At 18.2% G+C, this 16,999-nt stretch overlaps 4 protein-coding genes across 4 annotated transcripts; 2 read left to right on the plus strand and 2 right to left on the minus strand.

Moving 5' to 3' along the window:
- Nucleotides 1-771: 771 nt before the first annotated feature.
- PGAL8A_00383700 (conserved Plasmodium protein, unknown function) lies at nt 772-1,098 on the plus strand (the record flags this gene model as incomplete). Its single annotated transcript, XM_028670175.1, has 1 exon — nt 772-1,098. The coding sequence occupies one exon, from the start codon at nt 772-774 to the stop codon at nt 1,096-1,098; it is 327 nt and encodes a 108-aa protein (XP_028526954.1).
- A 1,043-nt stretch (nt 1,099-2,141) lies between these two features.
- Nucleotides 2,142-5,837, minus strand: ApiAP2 (transcription factor with AP2 domain(s), putative; the record flags this gene model as incomplete). Its single annotated transcript, XM_028670176.1, has 1 exon — nt 2,142-5,837. One exon carries the CDS (start codon nt 5,835-5,837, stop codon nt 2,142-2,144), a length of 3,696 nt encoding a protein of 1,231 aa, XP_028526955.1.
- A 4,448-nt stretch (nt 5,838-10,285) lies between these two features.
- Nucleotides 10,286-12,931, minus strand: PGAL8A_00383900 (conserved Plasmodium protein, unknown function; the record flags this gene model as incomplete). Its single annotated transcript, XM_028670178.1, has 1 exon — nt 10,286-12,931. One exon carries the CDS (start codon nt 12,929-12,931, stop codon nt 10,286-10,288), a length of 2,646 nt encoding a protein of 881 aa, XP_028526956.1.
- A 1,538-nt stretch (nt 12,932-14,469) lies between these two features.
- On the plus strand, nt 14,470-16,077 carry PGAL8A_00384000 (eukaryotic translation initiation factor 3 subunit 7, putative; the record flags this gene model as incomplete). Its single annotated transcript, XM_028670179.1, has 1 exon — nt 14,470-16,077. One exon carries the CDS (start codon nt 14,470-14,472, stop codon nt 16,075-16,077), a length of 1,608 nt encoding a protein of 535 aa, XP_028526957.1.
- Nucleotides 16,078-16,999: the final 922 nt, after the last annotated feature.

The following is a 16,999-nucleotide window of genomic DNA, read 5'->3' on the forward strand; positions in this document are numbered from 1 at the left end:
AAAATTATAAAAAATATTTTTTTGTTTTTTACTTTTATTTTTACTTTTTTATTTATTTTTCTATTTAATTTCAATTAAAAATGATTTATTTGCTTTTTTATAAAAAAATAAAATTAAATAAAATAAACACATTTTAAAATTATAAGTAACAAAATTATAATTAAAAGAGTAACATAATAAAAATTTAAATACTTACAATTATCCATTTATTATTAAAACCATAAGCTTTATTAATAAAATAATTTATAAGCTATTTGATAGTTTTTTTGAATATTTTATAAAAAGTTTTTAATGTTATTAAAGAATTTTCATTTATATAGCTACATAATTAAAGGATATTTTTCTTTTTTTTTTTTTTTCTTTTGTTTTTTTTTAAATGATAATCATCTAAATTATTTTTTTTATTTTCAATTAAATGAAAATGTTAACTTCAAAATGACAGATATTTACATTTTTTCTTAAGAGAAAAAAATTTTTCTTTTGTAAATCATTTCTTTAAAAACAAGCATACTTCAATAAAATAAGATTTAATTTCTTAATTTTTGATTACACAAAGATATATATTTTTTTTTCCTTTTTTTTGTATGATAAAGTTTCAAGGATTTTTGATTGATTATTTGTTCATAAAAAAAAAAAGTGTAAAAAAAATGTATAAATTTAATTTATAAAGTGAAAAAATAAGGGAGTCCATATTTAATTTTATTTGAATTCAAATATATATTATATATATTATATATATTATATATATTATATATATATATATATATTAAGATGTTTATATGTCGAATTAATTTATCTAAAAAAATTAAAGAAAAAATACCTTATGGTGTTAAGCAGAGTCAAAACTATAAAGATGCAAAAAAACAAGAAAGAATATCACTAGAAGGGGCAAGGAAATTAAAAGAAAGTAGAGGAATGATATTAGAAGGAAAGAAAAGTTTATTTATGTGTTTACGTCAAAATACTGATATTAACTGGTATAGAGCTGGTCAAATTTTAAAGCATTTAGAAATTCATCAAAGAGCAAAACCTGAAATAACTCCTAAACTTAGAGAGAAAATTACAAATATAGCAAATTTCGTAAAAAAAGGAAGATAATTTTGTTTGTAATTTTAGCTAATCGCAACAATAAATTTAGAAAAAAAAAAAAATCTTTTTTCATGTACATATTCTTGAACATAAGACATTATATTATGATTAAAAATTATTAAAAATGATGTACATTATATATTTTACTTATTTTTAGTATTAATTTTTTTACAGTTTTTTACAATAAATTTTTATTATTAAAAAAAGAAGAGAAAAAAAAAAATTAATTTAAATTAAAAAAAAAAAGAAAATTATTGCATATAATTTTTCATTTAAAAAAAAAAAAAAAAAACACATATATTATTCCATAATTCTAAAATAAACTTCATTTTTTTTTTTTTTTTTTTTATTACTAATTTAATCTAAATTATGTATAAATATTTAATTATGTTAAAAATAATATAAAAAATTTATAAAAAAACTACAATTTTATATTAGACAAAAAAAAAAAAAAAAAAAAAAAAAAAAAAATTATATATTTATAAATACATCGCATTTCATCCATATAAAAAATTAATATTTTTCTTAATTGTCCTATAAAAATATATCTCTTAATATATAATTTAAAAAAGAACTAACATTTCATGAAACTATTTACATATATATTTTTAAATAAAAAATAAAAAATTATATGTATTTATCCATATAAAACATTTCTTTTTCATAATATATATATTTTATTTTTTACAATTATAACGTTTATAATTTAAAAAAAAAAAAAAGAAAAAGAAAATTGAATAATTATATAAATAAGCACGGAAATAGAATTAATAAATATAAAAGAATAAACATATAATGTTAAATATATGATTTAATGCATTAATGGCAAAAATTAAAAGGAATATTTTTCATAAAGATATTAATATAATGTGTTTAAATTCTTTAAAAAAAAAAAAGTAAAAAAAAATATGAGTTTCAAACATATTTATATAATAATATTAAGAATAATAATAAAATAATATAAAACAAAATGCTTAAATTTTTGTTCTATTTGGTAATCTTTTATTATATTTGTTTTGATTTAATATTTTATTTATTAATTTTTTCATCCTTTATTGTTTTGTTTTTATTTCTGCTTTTACATTCATATAATATAAAGATGAATCATTGTTTTCATTTTGACTAGTGTTAATTAAATTGTTTGCACCTGAACTATCATTACTATAAGAATTAAAATTATTGTTTGTATTTTTAGAATAATGATTATTAGAATAGCTGTTATTGTTATCAACATTTGAGTTATTATCTAAATTATTTTGCTCATTAATTATATTTAAAATATTTCTATTATCCATAGGATGCTCTATATTATTTAAAGCACCATGCTTTTCATTATTGATGTCATTATTATTTATATTAATTGATTTGCTATTAATTGCATTTTCTGAATTAATATTTGTATTATCATTGTTATTGTTTGATGAAATATTATAATTTGTATCCAATGAATTCACATTAGCTTCATTTGTGCGATTTAATGCAATATCGGTTATATGAGAGGTAATTATATTATCTACCCCATTAGCAGATACTACATTATTTATATGAGCATTAATTTTTATATTATTTTGATTATGATATTCAATAACATTATTATTTAAAATACATTCATTAATATTCATATGACTTTCTGGATTGTCATTTATTATATTTGTACTATTATTGTTGTTACTACTGTTATCCAATTTATTGCTTGCATTTATCATATTAATATGATTTTCATCTAATATTCCTGTATTCAAGATATCACCAGCACAATAATTATTACTGTTTATATTGTGATCGTTCATAAAATTGCTCAATTTGTTATTACTCATATTATTTATATTACCAATTCCTGTTTTTAAACTATTACTTAAATTACTTGGAATTAAATTATTATTAATTATATTCCCACTTTTTGATGAATTATTACTATTAATATTATAGTTATTTATATTATTTACATTATCATTATTCATATTATTATTATTATTAAAATTATAATTATTTAAAATGTTCATTTTATTATTAGTATTTATATTTAAATCATTATTATTATTATTATTGTTACCAATATTATTACTATTATTGCTACCACTATTACTATTAATATTACTTTTATTTGCATTATTATTATCAATGTTATCAATATTATTACTCAAATTATTATTAATAATACTAATGTTATTAGTATTACCATTATAACTATTAATGCTATTATTAAAATTATTGTTAATATTATTATCCATATTGCTATTAATTGTATTATTAATAATATTCATGTTATTAATCATATTATTATTACTATTATTATTATTAAGGTTATTAAAATTATTAGTATTCAAATTATTATTATTCATATTATTATTATTAAACGTATCATTAAATCCTAAATTAATTAAACTGTTTTGATTATTAATAAGATTTTTTGCATCTACGTTAAATATATTAATTAATTCTTCGTCCGTAAATGGAACTGCTTTATATGCACATTTTACAGTATGCACAGCTAAGCTATGTGCTTTATTAAAACCCCATTTTTTTAATAAATATTTTGAAATTTTTGGTTCCTTTGAATTTTCATTTTCTAAATATTTAGCAAACCAAGAATAAGAATAAGGATCAAATCTAACTCCTTCGACAGGCGTTAACGCACTAGCCCGCGCAGTTAAACTCTCCATTCTTCTTCCTCTTGGAGCTCTAGTTCTCTTTGTGGGAGAAAAATCTATTTCACTTTCTTGCTCATCGCTATGAGGTAATTTTGTTGGGGGAATATTATTATTCATCGTATTATTACTAAAGTTTTGCATTTGTGAAACTAATATATTTCCATTAACATTTTTATCATTTAAATTTTCATCATTTTCCAACGAATTATGTTCCATCAATGCTTCTAATGAATTATCTGGATTAATAGTTAATAAATTTCTCATTCGTTTTGTTCTATTTTCTGTCGTTGTAGCACCAGCTTGTTCTGCTTCTAATCTACATTGTATAGCTAATTCTTTTGCCTTCTCAAAACCTAATTTTTTTATTGGAAATCTTCTCATTTGAAAATTTTTACCAATTGACCAATAAGCTAACCAAGATCCTTTTCTGTCGTTATAAGATACTCCTTTCATAGGTCTTGTGCAATCTTTATCAAAGGATTCCATACATTCCATCAATTCCATATTTTCATTATTTCGACAAAAGTTTTGTTCCACATCATCTAAGGATAATTGAGAATCCTCACTTAACTTTCTTTTAGGAGGTCTTCCTCTTCCTCTCTTTAACCCTTTGTTTTCGGATTTAATTAATTCTTTTTTATTCAATAAATCATTTCCAATAGCATTATTTGAAAGTGTATTGTTATAAGTTTCTTCCATATCATTTTTTATTAAATCGTTAGATAATGTATCTACTGCTTTTCTACCATGAACATGAAACATCGGCTTACATCTTGCACCTGCTTTTTCTGCTTCTTGTCTTGCTTTTACAGCTAAAATTCGAGCCTGTTCAAAACCATACTGTTTCACAGAGAAATATCTTCTTATTTCTCTAGTGTTATCATTCCATGCAGCTAGCCATTGTTGTTTCTTGGGATTAAATCGTACCCCTGGTATTCTTGGTAGATATTCAGGGTGTCCTTCTGTGTTTGATCTAGTCCAATTATTTATATCATTTTTTTTCATTCTATCTGATTTTAAATTTCCATTTTTATTATTCATATTAATATTATTTGTATTATTATTATTGTTATTGCTATTAACATTATTATTATTATTATTATTGTTATTTAAATTACTAGAATTATCATTAACAGTCCTGTTGTTATGCATATTATTTTCATTATTATGTTGTTCATCTATGTCAGAATCATACAATGCTTTATCCTTCAAATAATCTTCTTGATAATCATAATCAGAGTCTTTGTTAAACTTCATATCATCTTCCATTTTATTTGAATTTTTACTAGACTTGACTTCGTATTTTTTTAAATATGATATTACATTTTCTACTTCTGTATTACTTAATGAATCATTTTTTGTATTCATCATATATTTTAAACAATCAGGAGACTCTTCGGATAATTTTGTTCTCATTAAACATTCATAATAATCTTCAACCATCTTATCCTCTTGATCACAAAAGGAATAATTCATACTATTATTTGTAGAATTTATATGAATTGTACCTTTCATGGAAGATTGTGAGTTAATATTATTTGAATTAATATTCCCATGTATTGAATTATTAGTATTGTTCATTTTTTTTTCATTCATTACATCGTCAAATTCATTATGTAATTCATAGTAATTCATGTAATTATTAGAATTTTGTTGTGAATCAGCAGCTCGAAGTATATTTAGCTGCTGTTTTAAATAATCACATACAGATATATTCCACGTAGAGGGTAATTTATTATAACTTAAACAAGGACCAAATACAGCTATATAATTATGTAAATCCACTACTGTTACTGCACTTCTTAATCTATTTAAATGATACATGAAAGATGCTTTTTCATCTGAATTATTAGAATCTGCACACATATCTTTTAAAATCACAATTAATTGTTGTTTACATATTTCTACTAAGGACGGTACATCTAATTTATCTTGATCATTAAAACTAATAGGCATATCCATATCATCCTTTTTTTCATAGTTTACATCGTTCTCATGATCATTTAAATTTGGATGGCCAATTAATAATTCATTGTTATTTTCATTCTCATTTTCATTTTTAATGCTAATATCTTTATCAGTTACCAATGCTTCCATATTGAAATTTTAATTTACATATATATATATATATATGTATATGCATATATATTTAGTAGTATCTTTATTTTTATGCTTTACCAATTATTTGTTATTTATTTTTAAAAAAAATTGGTTTAAGCATTTCAAATAAACGTTTCAAAAAAAATTAATAGAAAATAATAGGGAAGCTTTACCATAAAGATATTAAAAAAAAAAAAAAAAGAAAAAAAGGATATAATTATCTTTTAATATTAAACTATTATATATTAATAAAAAGCACTGAGTTATTCAAAATAATATGTCCATGTTAAAGCTTAAAATTAATAGTATATATATATATTGTAAATGAAAAATACAAAATTATATATAATAATTTATGACAGTACATAAAATTATATAATATTATTTATTATGGTATATGCAATTATAAAGTTATTTATACAGGTATATGTATGTATATAATAAATTTAATTTTTAAAAGTAAATCTTTAGTATGAATTTATAATCATATGTATATATGAAAGAAAAATAAAAAATACAAAATTTAAAAAGGGAAAAACAGAAGCATAAATTATAATTTTTTAATATCTAATCCACATTCATTTTATTTCCTTTTCCATTTTTTTTCTTTAATCTTATCGTTTCAATTCTAAATATTTATATTTTTTGCGCACTTTTTTTTTTTTTTTTTTTTTTTTTTTTTTTTTTTTTTTTTTTTTTTTTTTTTTTTTTCATTAGCTACTACTGCTTTATGTGCATAAGCAAAATTACGGAAATGAAAAAAAAAAAAAAGATAATATAAATAACATTACATACAAAATAAATTCCTGTTAAGAAGAGTTTAATTAAAATATACTTAATTATATGGAATTTAGTTTAATTTATTTTTTATTTTCACATTCCATTATTCTTTTCATTTTCATTTTTTTTTTTTTTTTTAACATTATAAGAATGCTTCCAAAAATTTTTTTTTTTTTTATTTTAAATGCAATTTTCATAAGTTTTTTCTTTTATCTTTACCCTTTTATTTTATTATTTATAAATATATATTTTTTTTACATAATATTTTTTTTTTTTTTTTGAAACATTTTGTTGCATATAAAAATAAATATATGTATTTATATTATATGCACTTTTTTTTTTAATTTTAATAAATGCACTCAATATAAATCGTGCCATAAAAAAAAAAAAAAATATTATAAAAATATAAAATATACTTGCACATATATATATGTATTTTTATATGTATATATGCATATACTAAGAAATTTTATATATTGATGATACAACAATTATATAAGTTATATTATCATAGAAATCATTTATAGGCTTATCATGTTAGTTCATATGTGTGTTTGCATATGTCGTTTTAATACAGTTTTGCTCTTTCTGTTAAATTTATCTGTTTTTTACTTTAAATACATAAATGTATAACTTATGGTTATTGTGTAGCATGCAATACATTTGTCATGCACAATTATAGTTTTGGCCTGTGTTTTTAGATAATTAAAAAATAAGATAAATGTAAAAAATGCAATGCATAAAATGCAATGCATAATAATTTTAATTCATAAATATAATTATAGGTTCACAATTTTATAAAAAAAAAATTATTAAAAAAGAAAAGTTGTTTAGTATCTATTTCTTGTGGCGAAAAAAAAAAATTCACCGGGAAAATGAAAAAAAAAAAAGCTTCAAAAATTGACAATTAAAAAATTTTTTTTTTATTTTTTCCTTTTAATGCACAAAAATAAAAAAATGGACATTTTTCAATGCGAAACAATTTAATTAAAACAGTATAAAATAATTTATAAAAATATAATTTTAAAACAAATACTTTATTGTGCAGCACAAAATGTTTTTCATTTTAATCAATATGATCTTTTCTTTTTTTTTTTTTTTTTTTTTTTTTTTTTTGTGTTGCTATTACAGTCCCCCCTTTTTATTTTTACTTGTTGAAAGAGAATGTTGATTCTGTTATTAACAAATTTATATCTTTATTACCCGTATGATTTTAATTGTGAAATATATATGTTTACATAGTTTTTTTTGTATAGGAATATTATTTTATTTTTTTTAATTATAACCTTCAAAATAAATAATTTTTATATTTAGCTTTTATTCTTAACTTCAAAATTTTAGTTTTAATGAGAGTAAGCTAAATATATTATTCTTCAAAACATAAAAATATATTATCGCTGTTATTATTTTTCTTAATTTCTATCAAATATTTTTTTAGAAAATATTTATTGAGTTCGTTTTGATTATTTCAATTATTAAATACATATATACAAGTATATATTTATTAATATATACAGAAAAAAAATTTTAAACATCTTAATAGAACAGCAATATTCCAATCTAAATATATAAGAATAATCATTTTGTATTATTTTTTATACATAATGTATCATTAGAAGCAATAATGAAATATTTTATTATAAATAATTTTTATTCTGTTGCCAATGGAAACACTACTGTGCTATTTTTATTTTTTTTAATTTTTTTATTCCTAAAAATTATATTTTAGAAAAAATTTGACAAATTAAATGCATGCATCAATGAGGAAATAGAAGAGAATTGATTGTCTATAAATTGGTTTAGAGGGGAAATGATAGAAGTTTTAAAAAAAAAAAATACAAAACAAAAAAATTATAAAAAGTGCATGCGTTTAGAGAATTATATCTTCAATATAGTGCATAAATAAATATCAAATTACAAATAAAATGCACATATGCATACGCATTCGTTGCTTATTTTCTAGATAATTATTTGAATTTATGTCTTTTGTAATTTTATGAATGCTACTCCATAATTAAATCTTTCATCTTTTTAATATTTTACAAAAAGATAATTTTCACAATACTAGTTATTTCATTTCTATATTTCAATGTTATTATTAAAATAAATTATAAATAATATTTTTTTTAATTTATTCATTTTGATATTATGATTAAAAATGTTTATATTACTGTGTTATAATATAATAAATTTATGGAAACAAATATTAGTTAATTATGTAAATAGTAATTTCAAAAGATTAATATCAAATATGGCATATTTGCAATAATTAATTTTATAATTATATAACTTTTAATGCACCTGTTTAAAAAGATATAAATTATTACTATTTAGTTTATTGGTTGATATATTTCAAAAATATATATAATAAGAGCATTTATATATGTAAATACAAATTAATAATAATTAATAATAATTATTGTTTAAATCATTATTATATTTTTAATAATTTAAAGATCAATTTATATTATATAAATCTTGATAATCATTTTAGAAAAACATTATAAGTTTAATTACTTAAAATAGAATAATGTCATATATATTTTGAAAAATAATATTAATTTCATACATAATTATAAAAGTTAGTAAAATAGCAACTTCATAAGTATACTTGTTTTTTTGTTTTTGTTTGATAATCATAGTGCTTTATGAAACAACTGTTTTATAATAGATTATAATTAAGAATAGAATAGAATAAAATAAAATAAAATAAATAGAATGGTGTATTTAGACGAGTATATTCATTATTTTTTTAATAGTATTTAACTTTAAAATTTTAACCTCATTCATATTTTTGTTATTTTATAAACTTTTTAACAAAATATATAATTTTTAATTTAAATTTTGTAGGTGGTTCATTATAATTGGAAAAATAGAAGAATCTATATAGTATACTTTTTTTTTTAAAATGCAAAACAATGTCTTAAAAAGGAAACTTCACAAAATCATTCGAAACTTTCTAAGATATCTCCTTTGAATTAAATTTAACGTGAGTAAAAATAAAAAAAAAAATTTAATTATGTGGAATTAAAATTATTTAAGTATTTACATGAAGAGTCTAATAATTTATGTCATACAATTATACAATTATTTAATAATATTTTATTTTTACATTTATGCTTTTTTTTTTTTTTTTTGTTATAGGTATTTAAAATTTTTTTCTTATTTATCTCCGATATTTTTGTTTTTTCTTATTTCATTATATTTTTTTTTTTTATAAATTTTTTACGTATTTATAATTCGATACAATATGATAATTTAAAAATATAAAAGAAAAAAAAAAAATTATAAAAAACTTTTTCAAAAAAAACTATTCTTTCATTTCATTTAAGAAATACACATATGTATATATTATATTACATTTTTTTATTTAATAAAGGTATATTTCTTAACTTTGAAATATAATATTTTAATTAAATAGTTTCTAAGGTTTAAAAAAAATTTAAAAAAAGTTTGAACAAATATTAATAAAAGTAAATATTCAATGTTTTATTAATATTTATAAAAAAAGAAATAATATATAGCAGATTATATTTTTAAAAAAATATATATTTTAATTATTTATTTATTTTTTTTTTTTTAAAAATTCTTATAAAAATTGTACAGAAATAATTATATTGAAAATAAAATGAAAAATTTACGTATGTTTTTATTCATTTAAATTTTTAAATATTTTTATACTGATATGTTTTCAAAGTTTTACTTGTTAGCATAAGCCTTGATACAGCTAATCGTAAATAAAATCTGAATAATATTGTATTTTTTATACGATCATTAAAAGAAAAAAAAGTTTTTTTACAATTTCCTTTCAATTCATTTATATATTTTAGTGCATCTATTAATTTATTTTGTTCTATGCTGTGTAAAGCGTATGATAAGTTTAATAAATTTTCTTTTAACGTGGAATTTTTCAATGAATGAACTAAAATATATTTGAGGGTATACTCATGATTTAGATACAAATAAGAGATTATTTCATTAATTTTTTTTTTTAAATAATTATCATTTTCATTTATAAATGCTTCTTTTACTCCTTCTTTATATAAATTGTAAAATTCATTTTTTATTTTTTCATTATTATTAACTGGTTTGTACTTATGTGAAAAAAAATCATCCGGTAGTACTTTGAGCATTTTATGTAAAAACACATCTTTTTCTAGATTTTTTTTTAATTCAGGTAAAACTGATTCAATAGATAAATCATGTATTAAACAATTTTGTAAATTCACTAATTGATTTTGAATTTCATTAATATTTTCTAAGTTTATATTTTTAATTTGATCCTTAGAAAATTTATCTTTCATCATATTAATATCACATGCATAGAAATTCATTTTGCTCAAATAATTTTCTTCAATTAATTTTAATTTATTTTCTATCTTTTTTTTTTCCTTATCTATTTCTTTTTCCTTCAAATGAAGTAAGGTAATTTCAAAATTTTTTTTTTCTTTTTCATAATTTTCCTTTAGTATTCTTTCTTCTTCTTTTAATTTTCTCATCATATTTTTTTTTAAATCCCTTTGTAGTTTCTTTTTTTTTTTTAAAAATACATTGTTATATTTAATAGTTAACATTTTCTTTAATATTTCTTTTTCTTCTTCCATTAAAATAGCTTTATACTTGTTTGTTATTAATTCATTAATAAACATTTCTCTCATTTTATTTTTTAATTCTTTCTCATTTAAATTATTTATTTTATCTTCAAAATCTTTTAAATTTTTTTCAAAAAAGCTGTTAAAATGTTTTTCATCAAAAATATTCTCATTTGATTCATTTCCTTCATGTATTCTATCAATACTTAAATTATTTTTTAAATTATTATTTTTTTCTTTTTTTTTTAACATATTGTCATTTGTAATATGCGCATTATTCTTTTTATAATCAATTGAATTTGAAGGATAGTTTTCTTTTATATCATTATAATTTTTTTTTTTAATATCTCCTTCAGATATTTTTTTTTCACCATCTTTATTAATAAACTTTACTTTGTAGGCATCTTCATTTATTAAGTCTTTATTTTGTGCATTATAATATGTTATATTATCAATAGCTTCTTTTGTCTCTTCACTTTTTTTAAAGGACGTTATATTATTTTCGGTCAATTCCTGCTTTATATGAGAATTACAATCCTCGTCTTCTCTTGAAGTAGTTTTATTAATTGTTTTAGAACTATCTTTATTTCTTTCATCTATTTCTTTTATATTATCTAATGATGTTGAAGAATTACCATTATTAATATCAAAAAGTTCAATATTAGTTTTGTTTTGATATTCTTCAATTAATTTTTCAATTTTTTCTTTTTCTTGAGAATCCTTATAAATATGATTTTCAAAATTAATTCTGCTTTCAAACTTTGAACTATTCTCTAATTTATCTTCTATTGTATTTTCTTTTAATTTTTCTACTAAATTTTTATGTAACATTTCTTTTGTATCTTCGTTATGCAAATTTTTTCTTAGTGACTCTTTTTCTATATGATTGTGATCATTATTTAAACCATTATTGTAATCTTCTGATTTATAATTTATATCATTCTCATTATTTGAATCATTAATGTCTTCATCTTTCCTTATCTCGTATGAATTTAATTTGTCAGATAGTTCCCAAATGTTTTCTGTATCATTTTCTAATGTATCAATTTCATTATTTATATTTTTATCATTTTTGTCATAATTATATATTTTATGAATCTCATTCATTTTATCTTCTTTATTATTACTATCATATATATTTTTTTCAATTTCATATTTTTTGAAATTTTCTAAATTATCATTTGGCTTCATAGTTTCTTTATCGAACATTTTTAAAAGACTATTTATTTTTGTATTTATAAAAATTTCGCAATTATTATAAATTTTTAAAATCATACATTTTATTAGGTAATAATATTCATCTACTGATTGCACATCTTTCATATGTAATTTTATATGTGCCTTCCCTTTATCGAAAAACTTATCAAAATCAATTTTAAAAGGAATTATTTTTTTTTCTATAAGATCATATAAATATGGATAAGTTTCAATTTTTTTTTTCAAATCCTCGTTGTTTTCGTATAAATTTACGCTTTCATAAGAGCCATATAACAATAATGCTAAAAAGAAGGCATTTTTAAAAGAAATTTTTCCTTTTCTTTTTTTAAGAGAGTTAACATCTTGTTTATTATTAGTACTTATTTTTCGTGTGTGACGCTCATTATAAATAGAAATATTTCTGAAAAAATTGTTTTTATATAAACTATAATTTTTATCAAATTTATTCCTTTTATATTTATTTATAAGATTTTTATATAAAACAAATCTTAGATTTAACATCCTTTTTAACTATAAAAAAGAGTTTCACTATAATTGAATTAGTGTGTATGTATTTTGTATTTATATATATCAAGAAATAATTTTTATACAAAAAATTTTTTTTTTTTAAGAAACAAAAATTTATTTTTTCAATCTTTTTTAACAAAATTTAAATAATTTTTTATTTTTTTTAAACACAATGATTTTTTATTCTTTTCTTTTATTTATATAACATGTATTATAATACAATTTAATCATACTAAAATAAAATACATAAAAAGATAATTTCTCTCAGAAAATAAAAGAATTTTAGAAAGTAAAATTTTCTTCATCAACTTAAATAGTTTATAAAAAAAAAAAATTTAAAAAAAAAAAACCGAAAGATAAAGAATTAAAACAATATATATATATATAAAAAAATATATATAGTAATAAGAAAAATTAAAAATTATTTTCTATATCAAAATAAGAATTGCATTTTGTTCTATTTTGTGCTTTTTTATAGAGTTATAAATAATTTCATATTATTTACATTTAATTTATTTCTAACAAATAATATATGTTATTTACGATTAGTTAACTATAAGTATTTTGTTCTTTTTTTTTTTTTGATCTTTTTTTTTTTTTTTTTATTTCCTAAAAATGCTACTATGAAAAATTAAAATAAATATAAAAAATATAATACATATAAAAAGGGCAAGAAACATAATGTATATTTAAAAATTAATATTCCAAATATTTTTAAAAAACTACAAAAAAACTAATTCCCTTTTAAACTAAAAAAAAAAAAAAAAAAATCTCTTATAGTTTTATGTTTCAAAAGTTGAAAAAATTATAAAAAAATAAAATATATGAAAAAATACTGATATGCTTAAAAAAAAATAGAACTATAAGATATATAAAACAATTAAGTATAATAATATATAAATAATTATATAGAATGTAATTATGTTTTATTTAATTAAATAAAAATATAAATGCATATAAAATAAAAATAGAGAATATCAGTAATATAAAAAGAAAAAAAAAAAATATATATTTATCTTTTTAAATTATGTAGATAGAAAATGTTTAATTTTTTTTTTCAAACTTGATTTTTTAAATATTTTACATTTAATACTAATAATATTAATATATATATAAATATATGACATGTGTTATTTGTTCAAATATGGAATTTTATTTATATAAAAAAAAAAAAAAATTAAAATTGAAATAAATATATTAAATATGCTTATTTTTTATATAAACGAGTTCTTTTTCACTACTATTTAAATTTTGAATAGTTTTTTTTTTATATATTCTCTCAATATCAAAAAGAAAAAAAACAAAAATATATTAATTGTTTATTATTATTAAATATATACTTCTTTAATAAATGAAATATTTGATATAAATATGATATGTAATTATTTTTTATAAATATATGAAAAATATATAACTTGATTATTAATGAAAGAATTTATTTCATAATAAAGGTGCTTATTATTGATATAAAATTTTATTTATTATTTTACTTTTTTTTTTTTTTTTTTTTTTTTTTTTAAACTTTTAACAAAATGTCCGCTTTTAAAATAAACGGAATTATAAATAGCAGATCTTGGGGACCGGATACAAAAAATGAGGAATTAGTAAATTGTTGTATGTCAGAAATAAAAAAATATCAATTTGAGCCATCTATGAAATTTGAAAGAATAGGAAAAATATGTGATTTTACAAGTAGTAATTATCAGAAAAATGTGAAAGATATAAATAAAAATACAAATGATGCAAATACATTTGATGAAGAATTGCAATTTCAAACTGTTGATTTACGTGCAGGACAAAAACAAAAAGGAAATTTGTATAACAAAAAAAAAATTCATAATAAACAAACAACTCAAGCATTTACTCAAAAACAACAGGATGAAGATAATTTATATAGTAGTAGAATAAAAACAGCTGAACAGAAAAAACAAAAATTATTACAACAAGCAAAAACAGCTAGAATTAATGCAAGACATAGAATTTTCACAGAATGGAGTATTGAACCAACTCCATTATGGACAGTAGAATGCGAAATATTATTTAACGAATTACCAAAAAAATTAATAAAGCTAGATAATTTTAAAATTGAAGATATATTTTTTAAAGGAAAAACATTATATTATGATAAAAAAGTTGAAAATATAAATGTAAAAAATCCACCCACTTTAATACATTTAAATAAAGATATAGATTACTTAGCATCAAAAACAAAAGATGATAAATCTTTGATGGATATTTTGTCAACTGAAGAAAAAAAATGTAAAGATGAAAATATTGTTTTAATCGCTTCAACTGATCAAATTTTAGCTTGTCTTATGTCTTCTGTTCAATCAAAATATTCATGGCATTTATTAATAATAAAAGAAGGAAATAAAATCATTATTGATAAAGATGAAGATTCAATTGTAGATCTATTAACAGTTAATGAAAATTCCATTGATGCTCCAACCCAAGATAATGAAAATAAAATTAACAGTTTACAATCATTAGGTTTTGAAGCTATAAAAATTAATCAGAGATTTAGAAAACAAGTGTTACTAAAAAATGAAGTAGCAGAAGAATATGAAAGCGCTTCTTTTAGAACAAAAACTAATAAGCCTTCTGACTTTCTTTATAGATACAGAAAGATTAATATACCTCCCTTAACTAATAGTGTCTCAAAAAAAAATTACACATTAATAACAAGAGGAGAAATTCATTCAAAGATTAAAGGATCTACAAATTCATATATATATATATGTGCTCTAAATGAATATGATATTAAAAGTCATAAAAATTGGAGATCTCAAATTGAAAATCAAAAAGGAGCACTTTTAGCAAATGAAATCCGTAATAATACATCAAAATTACAAAAATTCATTTGCCAAGCACTCTTAAGTGGTTGTGATGATTTAAAATTAGGTTTTATTTCTAGAAAAACTCTTAATGATGCAGAAAATCATCACATATTATCTATACAATCACATAAAACAAAAGATTTATCTACTCAAATTGGTTTAAAATATGAAAATATATGGGGCATTATCAGATATATTATTGATATTATTTCAGAAAAACAAGACGGAAAATATGTTATACTAAAAGATCCATTGAAACCTCTTTTGCGTTTGTATTGCACAAATGATGATGATAATAATTAAACTATTTTTTTTTTTTTTTTTTTTTTTTTTTTAAATTTTTATACATTTATATATATAAATTTATAATCGACAACATAAAAAAATTTATATATAAAATATTTTCATACAAAAATTTTGAATACAATTGAACAATTAAAATTATATTTATTCCTCTCTTTTTATTAAAATAGTAAAATTTCTAAAAAAAATAAAAAATTTATAAAAATTTTAAAATATTTACATTTTTACAAAATTTTAAAAATTAAATTGTAGTATTAAAAAATTCATCACGTTAAAATTATGCTATTAAGAGGTTCAAAAGGTAAAATTTAAAAATCTAAAATGTTTTTTGTATTAAAAAATTCTAAACACCAAAAAATCTATAGATAAAAAATTTAGTATATTTTTAAAGTTAATTTTAAATATATGGCAATTTAAATAAAAAAAAAAAAAAATAAATAAATAAAATAAAATAAAATATATGGCATTTATTTTTTAAAAATTTTTTTATTTATATTAAAAAATGTTTGTAACGTTTTTCATATTGTTGCAATTTCATAAACATTACATCTTATAGTTGTATATTTCTATTATTTAAAATTATTACTATTCATTATTAATATATTATTTCTATGATTCAAAAGACAATTAAAATGTCTTATTTGTTCTGTACACATATATATGTAATATAATTTTTGTTATAAAAATTTAAAAAAACTAGTAAGTTTGTTAATTTTTTATTTCAATGATTTTTTTTTTATTACATTTGTGTAAATAACTTTTTATATAATTTTTTATATAATTTCTATTATTTGCATACTTTTTTTTTAATTAGTTATAACTTTTTATTGATAATTATATTACTCTTTTATTAATACACTTAATGTTTTTCTTTTTTTTTTTTTTTTTTTTTTTTTTTTTTTTTTTTTTTTTTTTTTTTTTT

This window comes from Plasmodium gallinaceum (assembly GCF_900005855.1).
Source record: "Plasmodium gallinaceum strain 8A genome assembly, contig: PGAL8A_v1_108, whole genome shotgun sequence".
Lineage (NCBI taxonomy): Eukaryota > Apicomplexa > Aconoidasida > Haemosporida > Plasmodiidae > Plasmodium > Plasmodium gallinaceum.